At 42.1% G+C, this 27,636-nt stretch overlaps 1 protein-coding gene across 2 annotated transcripts in view; it reads right to left on the bottom strand.

Annotated features, from left to right (window-relative positions):
• Positions 1-21,044: 21,044 nt before the first annotated feature.
• Positions 21,045-27,636, bottom strand: part of GAREM1 (GRB2 associated regulator of MAPK1 subtype 1) — a 103,952-nt gene continuing 97,360 nt past the window's right edge. Inside the window, exon 6 of one of the 2 annotated variants that reach the window (XM_074899021.1) lies at positions 21,045-27,078. In XM_074899021.1, the coding sequence (XP_074755122.1) occupies positions 26,166-27,078 (913 nt within the window). In that variant the 3' untranslated portion in view covers positions 21,045-26,165. The remainder of the gene's footprint in view (positions 27,079-27,636) is intronic. The other variant, XM_074899022.1, reaches the window with a different exon arrangement.

Raw genomic sequence — 27,636 nt, 5'->3', positions numbered from 1 at the left:
AAACATTAATGAGGAAGTCACAACAGAGAGAGTAATGAGGACCCAGAATAATTCAGCTGCTGATTGATGGTCCATTAAAGGAACTGCTCCAGCAGAAACTTCAAGAATGTCAATGTGAACAACAATTTTATCTGATGGGAAGGGGCAAACATGATTAACATGAGTATTAAGGGAAACTTGAGGCTGCTTGTAATATGGGCTATGAGAGAGGTCTTGTGGACTAATGTAAAAATGACTATGGGATGTTTAGGGGAAGGGCCAAAGGATCTAAAGAAAAGGGGAAGGATCGTAGTGGATCAAAGAGGAACTAATCTAGGAAAATTGTGCCAGCAACTGGAAAGACTGGCGTGCAAATGAGATCTGTGTGCCAATGACCACAGGAGACTGCAGGTCTTAGGGCTTGTGGGTCTAGGCACTAGCACATGGAGGGACTGGCATGCAAGAGTCTCTGTGCCAATAACTGGAGGGACTGTGGGCTGTAGGACATGGATCATAGGGCTTGTAGGTCTAAACACCAGTGAGTGGAGGGAATGGGATGTGAGTATTGTATGTGTGTTGAAAGGTCCAAGTGACAGCAACTGGAGAAGAGGCCATGGGCACCAAGGCTGTAGGTCTGAGTGGCAGCAACAGGAGGGATCAGGTTGTGTGTGGCTGTGTAAGAGGTCTAAGTGCTGGCAACTGGAGAGACCTGGGTGTGTTTGTATTTCTTCAGTGAATGTAATCCTCTCTGTGTGTATGTATAATTCACTTGCAGACTTCAAGATGGTCTAGCTAATAGGAGAAAACACTTCCACATCTGGAGGACTCAGTGTGAGCCAGTGGTTAGGGTAAGGGAGCCTATGGTCCAGGCATGGATATTCGGCAGATTGAGAGCCCGTGGTAATGTTCAAGGTATCTGTGATTGTGGGAATGTTTATGCAATGAGTGTGTGAGCATATGCATCTGTTTCAGTAACAAGCATCATGTTGCTCTATCTGGCAAGTAGGAGGTGACCTGCGTAAAGAGCCCCAGGTCCAGGCATGGATGTTAAAGAGGTTTAGAGGCTGTGCTAATGTTCAAGGGGGCTGTGAATGTGGGTGTGCTTGTGGATGTGGAGAATGAGGGCACATGTGTTTTCACCAGATAACCTCCATTCTGATCAGTTGGAGGGGAGCAAGATGGTCGGACTGTCTGCACTTGTGTGAGCTTGAGTAGCATTATCGGTGGGTGCTGCTACCCGCACTGCTCTGTGTGTGTGCAGCAGTCTGTGCAGCCAGCCACATTAGGAACCTCTGTGTGTGTGTGAGTGTGTCTCTTGGATACACACTCAACCTTGCTACAGGACAGACTTGCAAGCAGCAACAGCAGCAGCTGCATCCCTGGGACTAGGATGGAGAGATCACCTGGGACCATTCCTGGCTGGGCACCATCGGCTGGTGAGGAGGGATCTCAGGTCTGTTGGATTTGGCCTCTCCCTTAACAACCTTGATATTCTACAAGGCTACAGTTCAGTAGGTTTTGGAGAACAGAGTAACCATGGAAATAAAAGGGCCAGAGGAAGCAAAGTGTACCTCCCTGAGGACACTTTTCAGAGGAAGATGGCAGTCACCGCGGGCACAGATCTTCATATTTGCAGTGTTTTGGAGGGGGGTTGCAAGAGACAAGAGTGCCAGTAATAGAAATGTCAGGTCACACCAGATGGTTGGTAGACTGGTATGTGAATATATTCACATTTAAAGGTCAGCAGCTACTTTGATTCCCTGGAATGGATGTTGATGATCATAACATTTGTCATGCAATTTACCCTAACTCTGGGCAAGAGCAGTTCAAATGTATGGAAATTTGATGAGGGAACTAGTTTTCATCTGAATGCTACTGCATGACACAAAGCAACAAATGCATATGGCTCTGTACTGACACTACATATGTAGTCATCCTCTGATTAATATTCTCTGAAATGTGGTTATATTTAAAGTATTCATAGCTGGTTTTATTAGCTTTTGTTGGAATCCAGAGATTCATGAAAACAGCCGGACAAAATTAACAAAGATTTGTCAGAGCTAACAAACATCATGGATAGGAAGATACCCTACTATAGCTGTCTTAAAATAACTTTCCTATTTTGACATGTCTTCATCAGCAGTTTTCATGCAAATAATCCTCCAAATGCGCCTTCAATTAAGATATGCACATAGATTTACATGGAGTTAAGAAGACACAAATGAGACTCTTCAAAAATTCAATCCTGGCTAAAATACTTAACATTATAAACAGTGAGTATTTCTTAATTTCAAATGTGAACTACTGGATTTGTGACTGCAGAGGTCATTTAGACTTTTTGAAATCCAGATTACATGAAATGACATAAATACTACCTGGATTGTACTTTTGTGGTTTCACTAGAAGAAAGCTTAATGCATAGGGCAATATATTACAGTACATCATGCAAGATATAAATTCCATAGGGTATATCCTGAAATGGTAAACTTCCATGGGAGAAAACCCTTAAGCTTCTACTCGTTCATTTCAAACAGGAACCAGTGAGGATCACAATTTAAAACAGAATCTCCCAGTCAGTGAGTAAGAACAAATCGCCTTTCAGTGGTGTGCAGGTTCCACAGAGCCAAAAGTGACTGAGGTTTTATTAATGTCATTAACTGATCTAAAAATACTCAAGAGGAAAATACTTTTTTTTTTTTTTTTCTCAATTTTCAATTCAGGAAGATTACTCAGGAAGTCCAGCATCAGATTCAATATTGCACTTCATTGTATATCACAAAATTTATACTACTATCTCAAGTTCCTGAACAAACACATTTTTCTTACAAAAGCTGTACCGCAACTGTCTTACAGTGATTGTCTCTTTCTGTGAAGAAAGGAGGTGAGATATAAAAATACGTACGTGGTTTAGGAAAGGAAGCATTTCAACTGAAGTTTTCTGCTTTATGAGTAGATACTTTACTTGGATTTGTAATTTAACTGGTTAAAATTGCAGTGCCTCAGTTTTGGTTACCTCTTGTGAAAACAGTGACAGTCACCTGCCCAAGTGAATCTTGCCTGCTTTACAAAGACTTTTCCTACATGGTTATTAGGGCTGCATCTATTATTTTTATATTAAACAGCTTAATTTTGGAGACATATATTAGACACATTTACAGATAATACGGATATTTGTCACATATCAAATACTGCACTGGTCAGTCAGAGCACCATACGTGAGGTTGCAGCCCTTCACAGAAAGACGGGGTGTTTGCTTCACTTTCCTAAAGCAGATTTATTCACAGAAAGTTTTAATAAAAATCTTTAATGTAAGCTTCCCCATATGAAATCTCTGAGATACTAATATGATAGCAAAACCCACCAGTGTAAAATCTCCACAAAGTTCCACTTCTCTTCCCTGTCCTTCTCACCTTGTGGTGATTCAGTTTATAATTTGCAACAAGGATTTGCTCTGTCTGCACGCCTGGAGCTGTGCAGGTCAGGCACACTCCACGCTTCACAGTTCAGGACTAGTGTAAAAAGCCTGTTATTGGGTTCCCACAACATGCAGAACAAGGGCTTGAGCTGTGGATGTTGACTCCTCTGGTCAACCACCCTGCTCCCACCCTTCGTTCAAGTGCAGGTCTCTGCTGGTACCCGGGTACTCTGCCCCCCTCAGGAAAGACCTTACTTAAGTAAGTGTTGTCTTCTCTGCTCCTCCTCTTCTGGGCTCTGGACTAGCTGTACAGCTGGACCCAGCAGAGTATGTGCACACTGTATTTAGAGCTGTGTGCATGACTCACTCCCCACTGCTGAGTCTATCAGGAGTCACAGCATGGGCTTAAAAATAAAATTAAAAAACCCCAACACTGAAGTCAGTGTCTCAGGTTTGGAGTTGGGAAAAAAAAAAAAAAAAAAAAGGTATGTTGTTGGTCTAGCTACTTATCAGTCTTTCTTCAAGAATCTCAGCATTGCAGAAAATCTTTTAGGCATGCCACCTAATATCTATGCTAAACAGTATACACAGCCTCGTATTCCTGATATAAGCAAACTAGACCAATTTCTTTGCTATTTGCATCACACGGATCAGCTCGCTCAGTCTAGCTTTTGCCCAAGTAGCAAATAACTGAATCATAATGTCTAATAGTCTGGCTGGCGCTGCATTGTCTAAATGCAAAAAAGGGGCTGATCCTAAACACTAGCTCTCTTATTTCAGCTAAGCATGTCAGGTGTCTCATACCACCCCCACCAGGCAGACACGATTCCAGGGTGCAGGGCAGGAGTCAGAGCTGCCATTTCTTTAGGTGCAGATCAGAACAGAAAAGTTATATTTCTCCATCTTTTTTTCCCACAGTTCTCCTTTCCCACTGTTATTAGAGCTTAGGGTCTTTTACTTAGACATAGATGCCACGTGTCAGTTAAAGTACCTTTGATTCCCATAAATAGGATCTTAATTCTCCTATCTACTTGGACTGCATTTTCAAGCTATATTCAGTGCCAGTAGTACAGATAGTCATGTCTCGAAAGAAGATAACCACCAAATAAACTGCCTTTTCTGAACAGTCAATTGCTGTTTCTCAAAACTAGAGTTGTTGCTTAGAGACTTCTGTAATGTTTCATGCATTGATAGTAAAATATCTGTATTTTGCTCTGTTACGAAATTATGAAGAAAATAAATATACAGTGGTCTCATTTTCCCACTTCCTTCAACAACATATATACTAGTTTATTACAAAAGACAGCTCTAAAGCCAAGTTTTAATAATCCATATAGTTCAAGAAGATCATGAATGCTTTGCAGCAGACAGATTCCACGTGGCTGCTTTCCTTGTCCTCTCCCCTTTCTGAGCATCAACAGGTTGAAAAAAAACAGTGACTACAGCAGTTCAGACTGATCACCTCTCCTGCTCCCAAATGAATAATTTGCTGGAGTGCATATGGATCAGTCTCCATTGTATTAAGCTTCTTCAAAACCATCACCAGTGCCATCTTTTTCTATTTTTTCACTGAATGCTTTTTTTCTTCCACCACATAAGTCAAAGTTTATTACTTACAACATGTACACTATAACTGGTATCGTAAAGGTTGCAGTCAGGTTTCCATTCCAGTTTTCATTTGCTCACAAATTCCTAAACGCCTTCCACTTGAGATGACACGGTCCATACTTGATCTCTGACTTTGACTTCACCTACTGTGAAAACAAAATAGCATCAAAGAAGCTTAACTTGAATGTCTGGATCTTAGCAAAATCAAACCTCGTTGTTTCCCGAGGTTGAAATGCTTAATCCTATAGTACATAAACCTGATTGTTCTTCCAATGCAATACTCATGGGAAAAAAAGATTGTGTGCTCTTTATCAGATTTGAATCTTTTCTTTAAACAATTTGATGGAACATTTTGATTAACTTCTTAATAATAGCATTTCTGCTGACTGGTTACTAATATATAACTAGAACCAGCCATCATTTTCTGCTGGAGTTCTGCATATGTGCATTTGCCCTTGATTTTTTTTTAACACCATCTGGATCCATGCAGTCTATGCTACAAAAAGCCAGATCAAATCTTGTCAGCAGCACGTCTCCTTCTTCATCTGTGATTGCTTTTTTTTTTTTTTTTTTTTTTTTTATACTTTTCATCATGTTGTGAACGCTTGGGTTTGGAGGCAGCTTTCACTCACATAAATGATGATTGCTTGTTCAGAACGGGGTGTTATAAATGGCATAAAATAACATTGCAACTTCAGTTTGTTAAGTAAGCTATTAGTTTATTAACTCTGGTAGTTATTAAGTTGTTTAATAAACTTTGTTTATTAACTGTGGTAGAAGTATCTCTTGCTCCTTAGAAGAGTCAGGTTTCATTCTAGCTGCTACTCTGATGCCTTCATCACCAGAAAAGATTTGTCAGGGTAAGCTGAAGGTAAGTAGAGAAACAGAAAATGAAAATATCTATCATCTCAGCTGGTTAAGGAACAACCTCTGCAGGCACTCAGGACAACCGCAGGTTTGCCTTGGCCAAAAGAATAATGATGATGCTTAAGCCTTAGAGTGTGTGATTGGGAGGAATGGAAAAAGAAAAGCCACTGTCATAAGAAAATATGAATTTTCTTAAGGGAAAAAAAGAAAATTAAATTGAGATGATAGTGACTACCCACTATAGGCCAGTGCATGATAGTCTACAGGCCATGTTTCCCAAGCAGATGCTCTGTTGCAACATGAAGCCTGAACAATTCCTCCTGCTCAACAGCCCATTTGTTTGCTCTTCTTTTCAGAGGTTCCCAGCTCACAGCAAGATCAATTGCCATTACCTGTGTCCTTTTAAAAGCTATTTATTTCCCTTAGCTTATAGCAATATGCATGTCTCTCACCTACAAGCACTGTGAGACCTCTGTCTGCCCCAGCCGCAGCGAGGCGGAGCCTCTTTGGGCAGCTCTCTCCTTCGGGAAGGTCTGGGAAACTGGCAGTCAGGGTGATGTGGAGGCTGCGCTGGCACAAGCATCACACAAAACATGTTTTGTTGCTGGAAGACCGAAGAAAAACTTGGAAGTATAACCCCTTCCATGGCCTCTGCCGGGGACAAAGCCAGTGGTGGTACCCTGTGGTGCCAGCCCTGTTGTCCCTAATGAGAGCTTGTCCTTGCATAGGCTGCTGCTGGAGACAGTAAATGAGTGGTTCTTGCCCTGGAGGCTTTGTTGGAGGAACTGGTAGAGACCAATGTTTTGTTTCACAGAGCCACTGAAGACCAGATATAAATATTTGTCCTACTCCCTTGGGAGGGAAGTCCCCCTTCTGCACCCAATCCCCTTTGCCAGGAAAAGCAGGGCTGCCCTGCCCTGGCACTTTGCCCCACACTGGCTTCCCTGGCCTGGTCCCCATGGTGGGAGTGACTGCATAGCAATTTGGTTGACATCAAACATCCCCACTGGCTACACCCGTGTCCACGAAAGACCTGCAGAGCACTGGCTGGCAACTGCCTTCCCCCCAAGTGAATCTTGAGCTTTGGAACAAATTTGAATTTCTGAGAAATACAAATAGCCACAGATGCATCCATTTTGAATGCAGTCCCAGCAACCTCAAAGGTATTTCTGAAATGAAAAGCTGGGAAAGGAGGCATAAAAGTTTATTTACCCTTTTTTCCCCAGAGGTTTATTTACTCATTTTCCCCTGGGGTTCAAATGAGCAAGCCACTCCACCCTTTGTGCTGGCAGAGTCATAGAAATGCTTTCATTTATGCCATAACCATGCCTGAGTGCCTAGATTAGGTGGTGCCACTTTCTTACCTAGGAGCAAGTTATCTTGGCTTCCACTTGCCTTGATTTATACCCATATTGCACAAACCACTTTGCAGACGTGTCAGATCACTCTCAGATTGGCTGTGGTTGGGTTACTTGCATATTTGCTTTCTCACTTGTTTCCCACAGCATCTCAATTATCTGGTGGACTAGGACTGGGAGGGCTAAAAAGATTTTTTTTTTCCTTTTCCATTCCACAAATATTCTTCAGCTATAAAACACTTTCCTGTTTTTTATTAGGTGGCATCAAGACCATATCAAGGCTTTGTTGCTGAAAAACCCCACAGGCCAGGGTGCAGGAGCTTGGGTACGTGGGTGCTTGCTGATGCGCACACAGGCACACAGCATGCAGCTGGGTGCAAGGGGGCCCATTGCACAACAGGAGGGTTTTAGAGCTCAGAAGATGGAAAGTTTGATATCTTTGGAAATGCAAGGCTGAGCATCAGTTTCTTAATCAGCAGTTACAGCTGCTGTCAACTGCCTTCCTGGCAATCCCCTGCTGATGGTGGAAGTGGTTTAGGGAATATTTTGCAATACAGTGATCACCTCTTAAAGGGGAAAGCAGAGCATTTCACCATCTTTCAGCTGTAGGGCCAAAGCCTTTTGCACTCTGGTTGTAGAGCACTGTAAAAGATTAAGTATCTTAATAAGCAGTAGAGGAATCCTGACTTTACTACTATTTTATTCATATATGTGAATGATCGATTTGTGCTGAATAACTTGTACAGTATCTGTAAGTGCATTACTTCCCTTAGTTTATTAAACAGGAGTGCAGTAAACGTCCTGTCCTCCCCACCACTTCTGGCTTTTGTCACAAAGGATGCTGAAACTATTTGAAATTTAAGTAACTACTGGTGAAGTCAGAATACTTTTTGTACATCCCTCCCAAGAGTCACTGTGTAAGACATAGCCATTCACTCCTAAGGGTCTGGATCATCTCAGGTGGAGCCACACATCAGCAGGATTACGCTTGCCAAAGGTCTTTTCCCAGCTGAGGCAGGGCTTATTTGTCATTAAACCTCAAACTTCAGTTATGTGTAACAACACAGCAAGCCCATGCAAATACACAGGTGTACAGTACAAAACTTTTACAGAAGGGGAAATGTTGTGGGTCCCAGGATCCAGAATATCAACTCCTTTCCATGGATGTGCAAAAGAAATGAGGGAAGGAGAAGCATCATGGTGACCTATTTGAGATCCAGGGACTGTAGGACGCAGGCCCAGACCTCTAAGCTGGGCGTTAGGGATAGTCATTAAATGTTTGCTGATGGTGTCAGCGGTAATTGCTCCAGTAAACTGGACGCTTGGTACTGTCAAACTCTGTCAGGAATGAATTGAATGAGATAAATGTTCCTACACTTACAAAGTATTTTTACAATTAATTGCCAAAACGGTCCTGGGAAATGGGAAACTAGTTTCCTGAATTTATTGGAAAGACAGTTAAATCTGGACCATCAGAAGACTTAAACAAGGGCACAGAGTAAATAGCTGTCAAATCAGATTGAGAAAAGGCAACCCACCAGTACCTCTTTGTTGGTCTGATGTTTCGCTGTCCTGATGGTGCTGTTTAGTCCAGCGGTCATAAGCAGGGACACGGCGCTCAGCGGGAGCAAAACCTAGGCCCTCTGGCAGCATGGCTCTGCCATGGCCACTGTTGTTGCCGAGACACTTCTTCCCCCTTGCTCCCCCAAAACCCAACAGCTTCCAGCTTCATCACATCAATAGCTGGGTGAAGGTGATGGGAGCAGGAGAGTCAGGACTCCCTGCTGATGGGTCAGGGGATGCTAACCCTCATGCTGCTAACTCCAGAGGAGCCTGGGGCTGTGGTCTCAAAAAACCGAACTTTGCCAGGCAGCTGAAGGGCAGTTACAGCCAGCTTTTATAAGCTACCACTTGATCTTTGTAATAAGAATTTTTTATTCAGTGTTTTCTAAGCACCTTCCCCATAAAAGGACAAAGATGCTTCTGACAGTGTTGCAAGTATGTTGTGAGGATGTTGTGATGGATAGTGAGAAGTGCCAGAGTTTTTCCTCTTTTCAAGTAACGGAGATCAAAACTTCCAAAGATTAAAACATTCACTTAAACCTTGTAAGTACCTTGAAACATTTTTTTTTCCCTAAGCTTTCAGACTTTTATTTCATACGTTATTCAAAAACACAACTTCCATATAAATGTCATGAGGTGTAATGTTCAACTTCAGTTAAAATTGTGAGCAAATCAATACCTTTCATTATTCCAGGTACAGGAACCTGCTATGCTCCACCAGCACCTCCAAAAGCACAGGTTCAGGCAATTTAAAGAAGACAAAGAAGCTTTGTCTTCTTTAAGACAAAGTGTTTGAGCTTTAAAGGTCGCAAAGTTGAAGGGCTCTGGTAAGAAATCCTCTGCATTATAGAATTTTAGAGGGTTTTTGTCCAGCACTTCTCCTCCAGAATGCTCCTGAGACTTAGCAAACATGGAAATATTGGACCACTGATTAGCTTCTAAATTGCCTTAGCTAGTTGTAAGGTTGCACCAATAGTATTGGTGTATAAAAAGGACTGTAATTGTTCAGTCTCAAACCGGAAAGAAAAGAGAAGCTGTAATTCCTAAGGTCAGGAATGTAAATATATATATATGTATATAAATATATAAAATATATAAAGGAACCACAAGTGTTTTCTTAAGGAAGAGTTCATATTACTATGCTATTATTACATACCTAACACTCCTTCAGACATTACTGCAACACAGGTAGGTAGTAAAGACATCCTCAGAAATCCTACTGTTTCAATAACCAGACAGAAATACTCAAACTATACTTTCCTTATTAGAGTTCTTGCTTCAGAATCCTCCCAGATTTTTTTTTTTTTTAAATTTAAGATCTCGTTCCAAATTTCAAAGTATGCCTATGTCCAATCTAGCTTTGCATTTTATTAAGGGACCAACTTTTGGCTTTATTAAAGCTTTAGTAGACAGTCCTTTGGATTGCAAAGTGCAGCAGATCCATTAGCATGTCATTGAGTGCCATTATACAACTGCTTTGAATTTTCATGGCTCCACGTGTGCTATATTTGGATACACAGGGAGGTAATTCAGGTGCTGGGCCAAGTGCTTTCGACAAGGGGTTGTTGGATAACAGATTCCATCTGCACTGATGTGGTTAAAATGCCATAGCAGTGCGAAACATTGTTTCAGCACTGCCAATAAGTAAGTGTGCAAGTTGCCCTCTTCAGGAGAGAAAAGACATTCTCAGACAGCAAGATTTCAAAGGATTATTGTTTTAAGTTAACCTATTTTTTTAAAGCAAGTTATCAAATATTTGATTGAAGCTCTGCAGAGAAATAAAGAGCTTGATCTATGTAAGGAAGCTGACACCTCTGCCAGGAGCTGTTATGTAGCAGGTTAGCATTGTCAGGCTAATGTAACTTAATTATGGGTGCTGAAAACAAAGCATTTAGAAATGAAGTCACAACTGAACAGCCACCATGCCTACAAGTGACAGAAGTAGAATAGTTCCATCAACTTGAGCGATAAACTGAAGCCCATTCGTGAAATCAGTGGGTGTCTCACCCGAGTGAGCAGTGCAGGATTAGACTCGATTGCACATCATGCCAGCACTAGTTAGAAACATAGAACAGATGTCAAGTAAATAGGGAAGTGTGGGACAAAACAGAAATAATTGTAAAAATGTGCCCAAGGATAAAATAAATTGATCCTAAGACACTAACAAACATACTTGTACAAGACGAAATGAGTCTTTGTACTGGGTTGGCTTTTATTTTCTTGCTAATATTGCATAACAGAGCTACATTGGCATGGTGAGGAGGGGGGATAATAAAATAACTTATCAATGCACTATTAACTCTACATGCTCTTACCTAATAATAAGATATTGATGTCTCCTTTAATGCGTGTCCTATTGTTGAGAACTTTCTCATTACCCCGCAGTAGCATACACAAAATGGCTTTTTTAATATACTCGTGGCCAAGAACGTTTGGTACTAAAGACTTGCTTAAATGGTCAAAGATATCCTATTTAAGAAACAGCAAACACTTACATTGCACATTACCAACATTAGGATGGAATCTCATTATCCATTAGCCAGCATTAGTGCAATTTATAACTTACTTTAGTTTGAGCTTTGCAGAATTTCTTGATCTTTGCCACATCATCAGCTGAGAATGTGAGTGCTATTTCTTTGCTCATCAGTTTGATATTATTAGCCAGCATTGTTGTCCCTGGTATTTTCCTCCAGATGCAGAGAAATGTCACAAAATTAACTATTAAATAGATGAACTATTAAATACATACTGGAGTGTTTTTTTCACATCACAAGAAGAATGAAATTCAACAAAACTATTAGATGTGTCCATTTTATTATGGCTTGGAGAGTGAAATCCACACTAAAAGAGGATTCAATGAAGTTCCAACATGAGAATTCAATGAAGTTCCAACATCAGAATTCAAAAGAACTAGAACTACGTCATATAGCTTTATAGCAACAGGGATTTAATTTCTTCCTTACCCTGCAATACAAATGGGTGGGATATCTGTACGGTGTGACATCTGCTCAAAGAACATGCTCTGATGTTAGGGCTAACTGTGAGGGAAATAGAGAGGATAACTCATTTTTCGCTTTGTTTTCAAAAGGCTTGTCAGACACTTGGGCTTCTTCTAAACACTGATCAGACAAGCCTTGCAAACCCCAGAGGGTGAGAAACCAAAATTTTAAAGCAGACAGCAGGGAAACACCACCTTAACTTCTACTTTATGAACCTATCAATCTTTTGTAAGTTTACAGTCTTCGTATGGAAGCACCGGCAAGACAGCTGATGCTTTAGAGGAGCCATGAGAAAATGCTTTGGGGACGGGAGACTGCAATTGATATAAACTATCTAAAGAAAGACGTGAATGCAGCCCCAAGATCTGGGTGTGAGCAACACAAGCCACCCAAGGCACAGTTGTGTTTTCCAGATAAGACGGCTTGAATGGAAACTAAATAAAAATCTAACCCAATTCTAGCTCAGACTGCCTCTGGAGGCTCGTAGCAAGCCTCTGTGTTCCTTTGAGCCTGTCTCAGCCGTCATGGTCAGAGCTCTCCCGGCTGCCCAACTCGGCCATGGCCAGGTGAATGCTGAACTGTGGTTCACCACAGCCACCCACAAAGAGGGCTGAACTGCTGGGGTTTCAACCTCAAACTCCGAATTAAGGTTGACATATGGGTGATTCCCACAGCCCTTCACAAAGGGGGGGTGAGTTTGCCTTTAGGCTTCCCTCCAGGGTGGTGCCGGCCTTGCAGACAGAGCCATTGGGTAAATGAGCCCCAGGTGTCTGCATTGAGTGAGCAAAGGTCAGGTGTCCCACTTAGGGGTAAAAGCTGGGACCCCTTGCAGGCAGAGGCAGTGTCTGTCTGTGAGGTGGATGCACTTTGCAGAGTTCTCTGTTGGGGAAGGACCTCCTGCCTCCTTGGGACTGGGCTCCAGTCAGGTCTGGCTTTTGTAAATGTGGGTTGTGTAGAGATTCGGTATGTGGCTTCCTTGGTCTCATGTATTTGGCTTGTTGACCTGGTTGTCTCCTGCCCTGTCTCTGGGAGACTGCATATCACCATTTATTCCACCCATTGTTGGTTGTGTGGTGTCATTGTTGGGGTTGGTGGGATTGATGTTGATTATGTATAATCTGACTTGTTTGTACCCCCAGCACTCACCCATGTACTGACCCTTTTGTATCAACTACAGTTTGGTTATTGGTTCATCTTTATGATGGCTGTGCACTTTATGCTAGGCCTGGTAACTGGCAAAACAAGGGCTCACGGATGGGCAGAGAGGAAGTTTGGGGGGTGTGCAGCTGTTGCTGGGGATGGTCCAGGTAACAGGAGGAAATTTGGTAAAGATGAGATGGAGATAGGTGGAAATGGTTGTTCTCAGCTCCACAAGCAGTGTGACAGATGTCCCTGCTGGGCACAGGGAGCAGGAGACTGCAGCAGCCACAGGCAAGCCCTATTTTGGGTTCTAAAATATGGGGTTGTCCTGAGTGGATCCTCAGGTAAAAGCTCCCAGGTTTTTTAGTAATCAGTACAGAGAAAATGACAGTAGAATTTGTAGCACTTGAAGCTGTGCTGACAAGGATTTTTAACTGTTCAGTAAACACCAGTCCCTCTTATTTGTTACCAAGTTCATCTCAAGCCAGTCCTGACAGGCAACCTGCTTTGCTGCCGTGCTCAACTGCAAGGCCAGCTGGCAGTGACTTGAGGGGGAGGTGTCAGTCAAAGGTACCTTGATGGAAGGACCACTTATTCCTCCTGCACACTATCCAGAAGAAATTAACTTCTCTGTAAATACCCTTCAGGTGATTGTAAACCAAATTGTTTACTCTTGGGATATGCAATATTTGGTATTTTCCCACCAGAGAGGAGGATGGATGGCAGTTCCAGCAGCTACAGTCATACAATGGTATGGCAAGGAAGAGAGGACACTGTGGCACCTAATTTGCCTGTATTACTGTTGTAGTGCCTGTGTGACCCTGAGCTGCAGCTAACACCCTGAGGTAAATAAAGACACCAGGATCTGAAGAGATATCTACCTGGAGATGCCCACTCTGCACTGAGGGGTGGCAGCTGGGACCAGCCCAGGCAGTGATCACTCAGCAAGACCAGTACCACCAGCAGACCAGGGGGAAAAAGCTGTATTAATGCTTGCCAATAATACTCACCGATTAAGAAAACCTAACAACCAGTGTGTACTGCCTTTTATACAGCTGAGAGACAAAACACAGACCAAGTTATAACAAAGCTTAAACCCAAAATAATTACATTTTGTCACAATTCCTTCCTCACAGCCCAAGCTACCAAGGAAGCGAGCTGCCAGCACCCAGGGAGAGACACGATTTGCTCCACAGCTCCCTTCAATCCCAGCGCGAATATTTCCCAATGTTTGAAACAGGGAGCAACTAAATCTTTTAATGCTTTCTGAAAAGCAATCAGCTCACTGAATGCATCATTCAGCAGACTCCAATATAAAATAATTAAACCATGAAAAGCTGTTGCAGTAATCTTGCTTTAAAATCCTAAATTCCTTTACATTTTGAGGATCTGATGGCACTGACTCCAGTCAGACACACACAGGCAGGGCAGAGACCGCGGGAGCTTCTCACAGCTCAGCTGAATGCACCTCTTCCACTCCTTGAGCAGAGGCAGCTTAACTTTATGAAGATTTGCTGTTGCAGGAAAACTATCCAGGAGACACAGCTAAATCCAAATTCATTTCATTTTCAGCCAAATTATATTTTGATGCAGGTCACTAGAAGCTAATCTTTCATCTGTTTTTCATACATGAAAATGAAAAAAAGAATTTCAGATTAAGCAGCATTTATCAGGCTAAATAGAATTAAATCAAGTGGAAAATTGCGTAAAGAAACTCAGTTAAAACAATCAAATTAAAAAGCCCTTTACCTGTGTGAATGTAATCTTTGATTTTCTCAGAAGAGAAGGACACATTATTATTAAGAAAACTTAAAAGGAAACCTGTATTACCCTTTTCTTATTTCCCTGCACTTGAACTGGCAGTCTGTCTTCATGAACAGATTTTGCTTCCTGTCTGTCCGGCAAGTTCACTTGCTTGTTCTCACATGCTAGAAAAACTCGTGTTTTCAGAACTGGAGAAGCACTTAAGCTGTACAGTAATCAGGAGACAAGTAGCAGATGAATTTTTATTCATGTATTTTTTTGTTAGTTACATGTGTATATACACAGACACACAGGTGCATACACACACCTGTACTCAGTAATATAACACAACTTTAGCAACAACTCCAGCTCACCAGAGGCTACCCTGCTCTTAACAACCTTTTATTGATGCTCTGACTTTTAAAGAGCTCCCACCTGAAATAGCTTATGGTATTAAAAATGAAAAAATAGCCAAGCCTTCCAGAAGACACCTATTTAAAATTATCTCACAAATATTTCAGCATATTTGAAGGAATTATAATCCTTTTTTCCCCCCAAATTTCAAGCCTTCCATTACATCAATTAAAAATGCATTTATGAGTTTGGCTTACAGCAAAACTGAGAGCAATAAGCAGGGGCTGTTATGGAGAATAGCTCTCTGGGAAGAATCTTTCTGATATATAACACAAGCCTAGGAGACTCAGTAATGCCTTGGGTCAAATTTTGTTGATGAACATTGTCTTAGTTTCTTGGCTGGAATCCCCTCTGGCTTCTAAAAAATCCTATTTCATTTCAGGGTGAGTTTTGGCTGAGAAATAAATGCAGAAACCCATGCAGTAAGGTTGGTTTCACACAGAACTTGAGAAATGCTGAGGTTTGCGGTCCAAGACATTTATTTTGTTTCTTGGTATTTGGACACATTTCCTTTAGGTCCCCATAAATGAGTGGGTGCAAACTGCATCACTTAAGAATTGGAGGGTTTATTTTTTACACAGTCAGAACCAAATATCCCCTAATTCAAGGTGCTCCACGGGTTATTGAATGAATCACAGTTCCATGAGTACCAACAGAAAGTTGTAATACCTCGAAAAATTATGCAAGAACAAAAATACCAGAGCTGGAGTTGCGTATGGTTTATAAACACCTCATGCTCATACTGTTTTAGCAGTGGCACTGGGCTCTTTAAAGGCATCTGTTCCCAAAATCTTGATTTTTGCTTAGTGCTTCTGAATAAAATCCAACATAAGTTGCAGGTATAAAATTTGCATTTTAGCATGAAACTTAGAAATTCATTAGTCAAGACAGTGACTTTTAAATACAAAATGTCACTTCTGTCTTTGAAAGCCCTTGGAGATGGGGAAAGCAGTTCCAAGAAATATCCTGGTATGTCCTGTTCCTATTTCCTCAGCATGATCCTCACTGGAGGTGGCTGCGAGGGAGGTGATACTGGGCTGCAACCTTGGGCTGAGCTTCTGCAGCTCAGCTTACGCTGTCTCTTTTTCTGTATATTGGTCTTTTGTGTTTGGAGATGAAAGGCGCGGTGTGACAGAGAGGCCTCTCCTCTCTCCTTCAGAAACTGCCTTCTTATCTCTGTTTTTCCACAGTTCAAACGTAAGACTTTGAAAGATATTTCAAAGCTGCATCTTGTATATGGAAATTCATGGCTCCAGGCAGGTTCATGATCAGCCCTGAGATTTCAAGCTTAAGAGTAAGAACCTGCAGCCTAAATATAACTCCTTTTACTCATGTTTTGCCCTTCTCTCATTTTTCTGTTTAAAGCCATCAATAGAAAAAGATTATATGAATTTTCATGAATCATCTATATAGTTTTACTTCAGGTAGACTTTTCAATTTTCTTATAAAAACACTGGGTTAAGGAAATATGGCTACATGCTTAGGAAACCAAACTCTGTATGATGAGACAGTAGCTGAAGGTATCTCTGTAATCCCCAGTGGGAAAATAACCAAACCTCTTCCAGGGTGGTGGGAGCAGAAATACTGTGCCATACACTGGGCTTAGGGATGGATTAATTTTACATGTGAAGAACCAGGGAAGAAGAATGAAAGAAACTCCATCAGCTGAAAGCTTTGTGGTCCTTAAAACAGTTCTCAATAGTGGTGGGGTATTTTATAAACGTTAGTTACGTGTTTTTATATGTGGATATCACCCTACCTGATTCCTTCAGGGTTTGCAGGCATGGTTGAAGCCAAGACCAAGGTTATCTGCAATGGAAGCTCAGGAAATAAAGCTCCCAAAGCAAGAGGGGTGCAGAGAGCAGGAAAAGGATGGGCTGTTTTGCATGGACATAGCAGTAGGGCTCTGCATGGGACCAGAGGCAGCCACCCATGTCCCGCAATTCCCCATCAACCATGTCAGGAGGCATCCAGTCAGTCTCTGGAGGCCAAAGAGTAGCAGAGGAGGGTGACAGAATGAAAGGATATGCTGGTTTGAGTTTCTAGGCCAAACTTGGAAACCTGGATTTGTACTGTTGCTCTTTTAATTATTGCACTTCTTATCCTTGGCCTGCCATGCTCCCACTGGAGGCTAAGTTTCCAAGTCCTTGTTTGTAGCATTGCACAAGAATCTCAGTTTGAATTATGTAAAGCAGAAAATGAACATTGGAGGCCCTGTGAAATGACACTTTATTTATTCAGTAAACCAGCTGTAGCAGAGAAAAATCAAAAGAAGAAAAAATATGTGCTGTTAGATTTAAAAAAAAAAATCAGGAAGGAAGGGTTATTGGAAAGCTTACTAACTAGGTAAAATAAAACTGTTTAACTATAATTGCCTTTCATTCCAGGAAGCAGAAGACAAAAACATTTGAGAAATCAATAGTAAAGAAAGAGTATCTTCAGACCTATGTGGGACAGAGATAGGCAGAAAACCTATTGCAGTTTCACTGATTTGTTAGCAAAAGGAAAAATTTCAGGGCCATGAAAATGGCCAGAGGGCTGGAACACCTCTTCTGTGAAGAAAGTCTGAGAGAGTTGGGATTGTTCAGCCTGGAGAAGGCTTCAGGAAGACATTCTAGCATCATTTCAATATATAAAGGGGGCTTATAAGAAAGATGGAGAGAGGCTTTTTACCAGGGCCTGTAGTGACAGTATGAGGGGTAGTGGTTTTAAACTGGAAGAGGCTATATTAAGCTTGGACATAAGGAAGAAATTTGTTACAGTGAGGGCAGTGGGACATTGGAACAGGTTGCCCAGAGAAGCTGTGGCTGCCCCCTCCCTGGCAGTGTTCAAGGCCAGGTTGGACGGGGCTTTGCGCAACCTGGTCTAGTGGAAGGTGTCCCTGCCCATGGCAGGGGGGTTGGACTAGGTGATTTTTAAGGTCCCTCCCAACCCAAAACATTATATGAAATACTAATCAAGTGTGATTTTTTCGGTCTGTTTGAGGGATAAAACCACCAATTTTCTTCAGGAGGAAAGTGGAGGGCTGGTTGCCAGGATGACCTATGCTTCTTTCATCAGGAGCAGAGGCTATCTAGGACTAGCATTTAGGCTAGTTTCTAGCTGTCATACATTTCTCCCACTTGCAGAGCTGAAGTTAAATAAATAAGATTAATCAAGATATATGTAGTTCTCCAGGGCTCTGCCAGACCTTCTGCCAGGTCTTACACTGTTGACCCATTAGAGTTTCCTCCTGCTTTCTGTTTGCATTAATCTACTGCCAGCCCTCGAGACCTGGCTTATTGACCCCCATATTCATTAAGAATAGTTGTTGGTACTGTGTAATGGAACAGCAGCAGCACAATTAAAACAGCTCCTTCTCGTGACAGAGATTTTATGGGATTGGCAGAGTCCTAATGAGATTCCTGAGCCCATCTATCACCCTCTGCAACCCCTACAGCTGGTTTCAACTTTCAGCGGCTGTGTGCCAGTCTGACACTGTGTGGCATGTACAAGTACTACAGCAGCCACCGCCACACAAAGCAAGAGGACATGTCCCTCCGCTTCACTGCCAGCTCCTTAGACTTGGCACCTTAAATATGTTGTCTCCTTCCTTCCTATTTTCTTTCCTTTTATTATTCTTCCTACCCCAGACTCCCTGTGAGAATGATTTTCATTTAATCCAAGCATGTTTGGCACCAATTCCTTTTGTCCCACCCAGGAGTCAAAAAGCATTTTGAAGGCTTGTTGAGCAATAAGTAAAGATTTGGGTCGTATTTCTATGTTCACATTGTGGCAGCCTGGTTAGCCACCTTGAGCTTTTCCACTTTTGGAATTTGATGGCGAGAATGGGGAGAAGACCCCCCCCCCCCCCAAGACACTCTTCACCTTGGCTCTTCATTGTGCTCAGTGAAAATGAATAGCAATGCTTTATCCTGGGAAAGGAGAAATGCTGGATCCAGGCAACTGAATAAAAATATAAATACTGTCAACTTTCAAAAAAATTGATCTTCACTGAGTGTGACAACCAGGAGCATGAGAAGGAAAAAAAAAAAAAAAATTTATGTAGAGAATAAAATTGAGTTTTTGCACAACTATCAGAGCTGTCATTCCAACAGCTGCCCATAGGGGCAGAGACAGTGGTTAGCAAGAGGTGCCAAGGGAACCCCTAGAAATCATGCTGCCATGGGAACAAGGCTGCTAGGAAGATGGTCCAGCAGCACTCAGGGCCTGGGCAAAATCATCTAGGGCAACTGCCTAAATAGCTCAGATTTTCTGTTCATTCTGTGATGGCAAATCCCATCATCTGCTCACAGCATGGAACAAAGGGAGAGCTTCACCCAGATTTGCAGCTTTTGTTCACCCTGTTCAGAGGACAAAGTGGCTGCATATGACGTGTGTATCTGGTGACATAAAGCATGTTTATACCTGGGAAACAGAGCGTGGTATAGAGTGCCCCAAGCTAGTGACGACCTGAGCTAGCAGAGTCTACTGCAATGAAGGACTTCAGTGATTAGTCACCTGCGTCATGAGCCAGGATGTCAGGCTCTCAGTATCCTGAATCCCACAGCAACTTGACTCAAAGACAGAAGCCACAGTGAGAAGGAGAAGAGGATGTATTATATGCACACCTAACAGGTCTAAGGGAGCTGTAATTAGTGAATGTATCAACAAGGGAGGCATTAAGTCTATGAGCATTAAGCTTACACTTCCCAAAGACAAAAGAGCTGTGTTTTCAGTTCCCTCCCTTCCTGTATTCCTTACTCTTATTTATATGTAGCCATGGTGACTAGAGTCAGACTCAATGTCAGTTTCAATGACTACTATGATACATATAAAGAGAAAACACCTGCCTTAGAACCGCACGTCCCTGATAGGGAGATAGTCATATTTTGACTTGGGCTATAGCCCTTTCCTTCCCCTTCATCCATCAAATGCTTTCCCACAGACTCTTTTGCTCAGCCTGTAGACAACCAACTGGAGGATTCAAAAAATTGAATACTTTTTCCTCTTTGGAGCGCAGAGCAGAGATATGCCCTAGACAGCCCTCCTCATGGTGAATGAGATTGTTCTTAACTTGTGAATGTAATTCTGCTTCTCCCTGTTCCCTGACGCCACGATGCACATCCTGCCTCCAGACGTGCTTCTTCCCTCTCTGATGTGAGGGTTGGAGGCAAGTAAACCCCATCTTCAGATCCAATGGCAGCCACTTCGGCAAATTCTGCCCTGCTTTATTTCTCATAAACATATATTAATGAGCCCCTTCATAAAACATTCCACAACTACGTTTCGTTGGGAGTAAACTTTCTTTTGGCCTAGTATTGGCAAACAAAACTTCAGCCCAAGAGGAATTTGGCACAACAGCAACTTACCTGCATGACATGAATGGTTACAGAGCTGATATTTCCCCCTATTGCCAATATCAGAGGAAAGGCAAACAGGCAACCTAGAGCACAGCGTTGTTTTGTCTCTAATTTTCTCCCTACTCAATAAATGCTTCAGAGAATTTTTGCAGAGTAGAAATACTCATGCATGGTCTTGCGCTTAAAAGCATATCCAAATTATAATAGAATACATTTCTCTAAAGCAAAGATAAAAGGCCGAGGGTTTGGGAAATAATGTTTTAGGTGAATGTCTGCTGGAGACAGGAAAGCTGTCTGGCAACAAATTCTTTGGGGAACACACAGCTTGATACACTTGCTGAAGAGGATCAAGTGAAATTACAAGACACAGAAAAGTAATGTGTCTTGAGAGGTTAAATGCAAAAGCCTGATTGCTCCTCTCAATTATCCCAATCTTACTTTGTGAATTCACTATTTCAGAAGTGCTTATTTCTGAATTATACTGAGATGAGCAAGAGGATAAGTCAGTGAAATTACAAAATGAGAACCAACAATTTTATATAATACACGCAACCCCACTGATTTAGTACAACAAATTCTGTACACATTTGAAATATCATGAAAATAGTGTCTTTAATATACAGTTTATATACTTACACAGTTTAAATTTGTTCATATACATTACAGGGATATTTATTTGCACCTGGTTTAAATAATAATCCACCTTCAGCCTTTTACACAAAAGCCCAAAACAGCACAGAATTCCACAAAAACCATGCTTTGTTTTATAACGGAAATGTACTAAGCCAAAGTTTTGGGGCTTTCTCTTTTTTTTTTTCCCAAGTGTTACTTTTTGACCTACCCAAAGTGAATCTAAAGAGCTAAGAACTAACAGATATTCTTAATATAATTCAGAAGATTGTCGTCAAGAGAATCACTCTGCATATTTTCACGCTGAAAATTTGGTTATTACGCACAGAAATGGTAAAGTATGAACAACTCCTGGACTACCAGGAGTTTAAGACATAACAAAGGGTCATTTATTGCTAGATCTCAACAAGGGGCCTGCATTTCCCTACCGCCCTGCCATGCCTAATACTGCAAATAAAAAGGATGATCCCTCAACTTTGATTAAGATTTCATTCGTACCTTCTAGCCTGTACATGGGAATGCTGCAACTTCAGAGCATCAAAAAGAAGAGCCAGGAGAGCTTTCACATAGGGCTGGTGTTCGGCGTTTAAGTGGCATGGTGTACCCCCTCTCCTTGGCCTGCAGGCAGGACTTTGCTGACCTGTTTGCAGGCAGGCACCCCACTGTGCAGCATGCAAGTAGCTGGTGCCAGCACACTTTATTTAGTGGGGAGACAATCACGGAGTTGATTCAAGAAGAAAACATAGAAGAAAACACTTCAAGTATTTATAGACAGATTTGAAACATGGTAGGTTTTGAGACAGCATTGCTATTTACGCTGTTTCTCTTGAAGCTGTTGTGGAATAAAGTCCATTAAAGTGGCAAGTAAAACTGTTGTATTGGAAAAAAATGTGTAATACACTTACTTCAAACCCTTGCTTCTAGCTGTAAAGAACACTTCAAAATACATTTTCGTTCTAATTTTGGACGGACCAAATGTTTTCTAAGTTTCTAGCTGTAGGCAATTTTTACAATATGGCAAGAATAAGAATGCAAATATGCACTCCGAGTTGATTTCAATACAGCTTTGGTTAGCCAGCCAGGCAGTAATACAAAGAATCTTAATCCTAGGCACAATGACTGTTTAAAGGAAACCAGCATTTACTCTCAAGTTTCCTCCCTGTCCCTCCCATGGCCAATTCTGCGTCCACTTTCAGAAAAGACCACATGCCAGAATCCAGTTTTCACCGCTAAAGACATCATCAGTCCTAGCACTGCCATGAGGCCATTGCATAGAAAGGATGTGTTTCCTGGTGCAGGACAAAGAGACAGCTCCATGAAGAATGACATGCCAGGTTTTTTTGCCACCAAAATCCCCAGACAAACAAAACCACTGAGGATAACACACAACTTCAGATACCAATAAGTAAATAAGCACCAGAGGTCTTACATTTATTTAAACTGAGGAAAGAAAGCCAAGGTTAGGACTGACCTATTTTAGTAGGCTGCCTCCAAAAAGCAAGAGATTTTAGGGCCACTCTGGCATGATGTGTGTTGTCTGAAGTCAATGGCTACATCTCTGTTAGTAGACAAAATTGCCCAGAGCCTGCTCTCAGGCCTCAAGGACAGCCAACACAACTTGCATCAACATGGTTGAACTCCACTACCCTCCCAAACCAGACTGGTTTCATCTGTTGCTAACATCCTTGGGAGCTGTCTGGGATCACCCATTGCACAGGCTGGTTGGGTTGCATCAAACCAGGCAAGAGCCCACATCAACAGTTCAGCTGCCAGGGACTCCCGTGAGAGAGTGCACATGCCCTGGCGCTGCTCCACTTACAAGCCCTATCAAATGCTGAGTGCTGTCTTCTCCTATTCACATCAGTTGGTAAAAAGTTTGTATCATGGGGATATTCCCCAGAGCTTTCAGCTACTTCCTAATCACAGTGGGAACGTTAAAGTAACTCCTCCACCTCGAATTACAGTAAGCAGCGCAGCATTTGTAACCTTTCACAGATTTATATCACCAGGTTTTATATCCTATCCTTCTAAAGAGACCGCGTGGTTCTCTGCTAAGGCCAGAAGGACTCCTCTGTTCCTGCCCCATTTCAAAGGTGCCACCACCCCTTTATCGCCAGGGACCGACACATTCATATTGGTGTGCCTCGTTCGGACTGCCTTCTGCAGCACTGAGGACAGTCCTGACCCTCTAACTCTAGAGCAGCTAAACTCAAGAGCAAAGCAAATTAAGTTAGATCCCTGGGCATCACTGCTACCATAGCCTGGCTACCTACACTACACAGTGGTGGTGAGGCCAAGCCACCACACTCCAGCTGCCCAGTTTGCTCATGTCTCTGCTGATTTCACCAGAGCAGACACTTCAGTCCAGCTTGGGCATCACAGCAGGTGGCTCAACGCCACAGTCATGTAATCCACACAACACAAAGGTTAGGAACGTCTAAATCACTATAAAAAGCTTGGAAAATTAAAGTGATGAGTAGCTAAGGATAAAGAAAATGTCAAATGCTAACACATTATGCATAAAAATAAGTGTCAAGCCAGAACAAGGTGACTGGAAGGATATCAATGGCAAGGTGTGCAATTAGAGGTTTTAGCTGTGCTTTTGCACACAGGATCTGATTCTGAAATCATTGCACGTTTCTGGGGCTTTCAACAGGCCAGTTGTACTTTGGTCTATGCTCATGTGATGTTAATGCAAATTCCACCAGGCTGCTTGCAAGAAAAAACATTCCAAGCAGGTAAGCACAGATAACGGAATAGGTATCCATCCACAGTCGAAGAACACTATTTTCTCAGGGATGTTAATATCCTGGGGGCATTCAAAATATTTAATGTTAATATTATCAAGACTGCAATCTCCTCTTTTTTGACAGAGCTATATTTTACCTTTTTTACCTGGAATTAATAAGCCAAGCAAATCAAAGACAGGTACCTGACATTTAAAATTTAGCCCTTTCAAATTTGAACACTCATCTGACATAGCGAGGGTTAAAATGCAGTTTGACTTCTACTTGCATATGCCTACCAAAAAGCATACACATCTGTTCAGTACTTGAATTTGATTTAGTCTTACTTGCAGCTAAAATATTTTAGGACTCTAATTAAAAAGCTATTGATCTGTTGCTAAAAGTCAATACATTAAGAAAAAGTGTAGGATTATGAACTCTTGGGGTTTTTCTACTAGGATACTTTTTGGCTCACTGCTTTCTAATACCCACATCAGCTGGGCTTTGCTCTCTGGTTGGAAACCGGTGGTTTGCATTACTGCAAGACAAATGATGCTTGGCATGGAGACATGCCATGAAATTTGCCCAGGCAACAGAAACTCCATTTGCAAACAATTTTTTTTTTAATGAGTCAATATGGTTGAGAAAACAGGCAAAACCAGTCTCCTGTTTTTGTCTCTCCTCTCAGTTTTCTCTTGATGTTCTCACTATGTGCCCTACAATGGAGAGAGAGATTCTTTATCCTTCAAAAAGGTAAGAAAAACAGGTGATGGTGTCACCCTGGCCAGGGCTCTGCTCAGCAGCAGGTTAAAGTGAAGCTGCTCCAGCATCCCTGGCTCTGACCACCTGAGGATCCCCGACACACACTCTTCCTGAGGATGGACACTACAGACTTGTTTTCTGAGGATCTCTGCAAATCCTTGCATTCGGTACTACAAAGGCAAGAGATTCCAGGGTTATTTGGACACATTTCAGAGTTCTGCCAAGCACTGGAAATCAGCAACAGACTATCAGAAGTTAATCCTATTTCTGGCCTTCTGTGCAGTTAAATCTGAAAGGTCTCCAGAGGCAGCCTAACACCACCCCCTTTCCATCTCTATGCTCCCTTTTGACTGCTATTGCTGTATGACATCTATTGCAGTGCGTTTTTGCAGCTAGGTAACTGAAACACATCTTATGATGCTGCAGTCTTTCCCACTCTGACAACCACACCCTCCTAGCCCACTGCAAACAAGACAGGTGAACTTAAACATCACAAGCATTTCCCAAGGCATGGCCCAAACCCTCACTTGGCCCCTTCTTACCAGCATGCCATGTGCTGCTGCTGTTCCTTCCCACCTCGCTAATGCTTTATTTCAAAGGCATCCTACAGGAGTACTATCACCTTCCCACACAGATCCGACCACAGGAATAGGGTAGCGCATCGAGTGCATTTTCAGATGATTGTTAACAGCAGCAGAGGAAACATCAGGGGTTGTCTTTCGCCAAAGCAAGGCTACAGCAAGGTCTGTGCTAGCAGGGTACTGTGGCAGACAGGGTCTGTCGAGGGAAGTCTGTGCACTGAACTGCCTTTCCCATGAGAAAGCTGCACAACCAGAAGCCATGCTACTTACTCCAGCCATCTGACTACAAAAGCAACTTTTGAAATCTACAGGTCATAAACTTTTAATTGGCAAGGGCAGAGTGGCTCAGTAGGAAAACCCCCCTTCTCCCTTCCCTCTGGGCATTAAGCTAAGCAAGACTCTTGTTTTAAAAACGTTTAACTCTTTTTGCTCAGAGTAACATGGAAAATGTATCCACATTTCAGGTAGTCAGGAAGATACTGTTAATAAAAACACGCTGCAAGAATAGTGTATTAGTGGCACTTCACAGCAATTCTTAACATTTTCAGATGTAGTGTCAAAACAATGTTTTTGTGTATCTGAACATGCTTTTTGTTAACAGAAATGGAAGAAAAGTCACAGCATGTTGCCAAATATTATTTGAACAGAAATAATCCCATAAGAAATACATTTTTTTGCAGTTAACACAAAACTGTAAACTGGATTGGTGTGTGTCTTTCAGCATCAAATTGTTCAGTAATAAATACAGCTAAGTCTTAACAGACTACAGAGTAAAAGTTCCCTTAGTGTAAAGTTTTTAGCAGCTGTTGAATGTTCAGATATGCACAAGGCACACCTCTGCAGATTCTCTACCTTTATTATTGACATTAAAAAAAAAAAAAAAAATCCGTTCACCACTCAAAAATGTTTATCTGCATAGTAAGAATTTTTCTACTACTATTTACAGGGAGGGCTTTTTAGTGCAAAAAACAGGAAGTGATGTATTAGCTGAAGTGCACTGAGCACATCTCCTACAGTTTCACTAATAACTAGTCAGCATCACATCTTGGGCCGCCAGCCATTAATGAACTGTAGTATTTTCTTAACCTGCAATTTGCTTAGCTTAAAGTCTTCTGACAGGATTTCTTCCGTAAGCTGAACCAGTAAATTACCATCAATCTTCTCTGTAACAAAAAATGATATGACATCTTCTGACAGACCAATAAACCTCAGCGATTTAGACACTTCCTCTATGGAGAGTCCAGAAAGGTCTGTGGGTGGCTGCCAGGGAGAGCCATCCCCACAAGATCTTGGTGCTAACTGCAGGTGGAGGGGAGATGAGAAGGGATAAGACACAGAGAATGTATCCTGCATGCCCTTTTTAACAAGATACTGATCTTCCAAGAGGTCTGGAGAACTGGTTTTCGACTCCTCTTCGGCACCATCTATTTTCAGTGGCAAGGGACACATGTCTGTAACTGTTTTGTCTTCACTTGACTTTGGCACCCGAGGAGGTAAGGCAGGACACGAATGGCTCTGCTTTGCATTGCTGACTCCCAGCGTTTTCTCATCAGTGCAGTCTAGAGAGTAACTCGCTGACTTTGGACAGCTAGAGATGGTGTTTGTGAACTCTGTTGGGGTCAGCGGGGAGTACCCCGCTGGGAGCTCACACCCATCGAAGTCAAAAGTCAAAGGTGCTGGACAGTTTCTCTTTGGCGTACCTGGAGTCTTCTGTCTGGGGTAACTGTAGCTCCTGCTTGGATCGAGCAGGAAATCACTCCTATTCAGGCCTTCAACAGTTCCTGAAAAATGGTTTGGCCAAGATAACCTTGAAGGCAGAGCTTCAGTTGAGGGGCTTCCCAAAGGCATCATGCTCTCAGACTCTTTGGATTCAGTTTTCATCATGTTGCAAGGGTAGCAGGAAACAGGTGTGCTCTCTGTTGGGTTGATGTTGTCGCTCTCTGTGACACTGCTTAAGGAACAAAGCAGAAAGGATGCCGTTAGTACAAAAAAATCGTGGCATTTGAATAAATTCATACATCATCTGATAGAGTCAGAGGGTGGCTGTCACAAGGAAAGGATCTTTCCTCTGGCAGAACTTTTAAGATTAGAATGAATAACACATTTGAATAATGCAATGACACTTCTTTTACTCATTCTACAAGCCTGACAAGATGCTGATGTACCCAAAAGCCTCATGTCTTGGGTTTTCAAGCTCTTAAAAAGGTAGATGTCTCAATTCAGTTCTGTGCCATCTCCCAAATACTCCGTTTTTCCACTGTCAAATTCCTGAGGGACACCACCATGGAGAAGTAACAGCCTCACGTAAACCAGAAGATGTTCTAATCCCGTATTTTATAATTATATACCACAGATGCATCATGGTACACAAAAGTTCATAACAGTGGCAGGTCACCATTGCACTAGACCCAAGCTTGACTGACATAAGAGATGAAAAAAAGCCCTTTCAGAGCCAACATTACAGCACTACTTCCATGTGCACAGGATCCTTCCCCACTTGTCACCAGCA

Source organism: Athene noctua, chromosome 2 (assembly GCF_965140245.1).
Source record: "Athene noctua chromosome 2, bAthNoc1.hap1.1, whole genome shotgun sequence".
NCBI classification, from domain to species: domain Eukaryota; kingdom Metazoa; phylum Chordata; class Aves; order Strigiformes; family Strigidae; genus Athene; species Athene noctua.
This window is presented reverse-complemented; position numbering and strand designations above follow the sequence as displayed.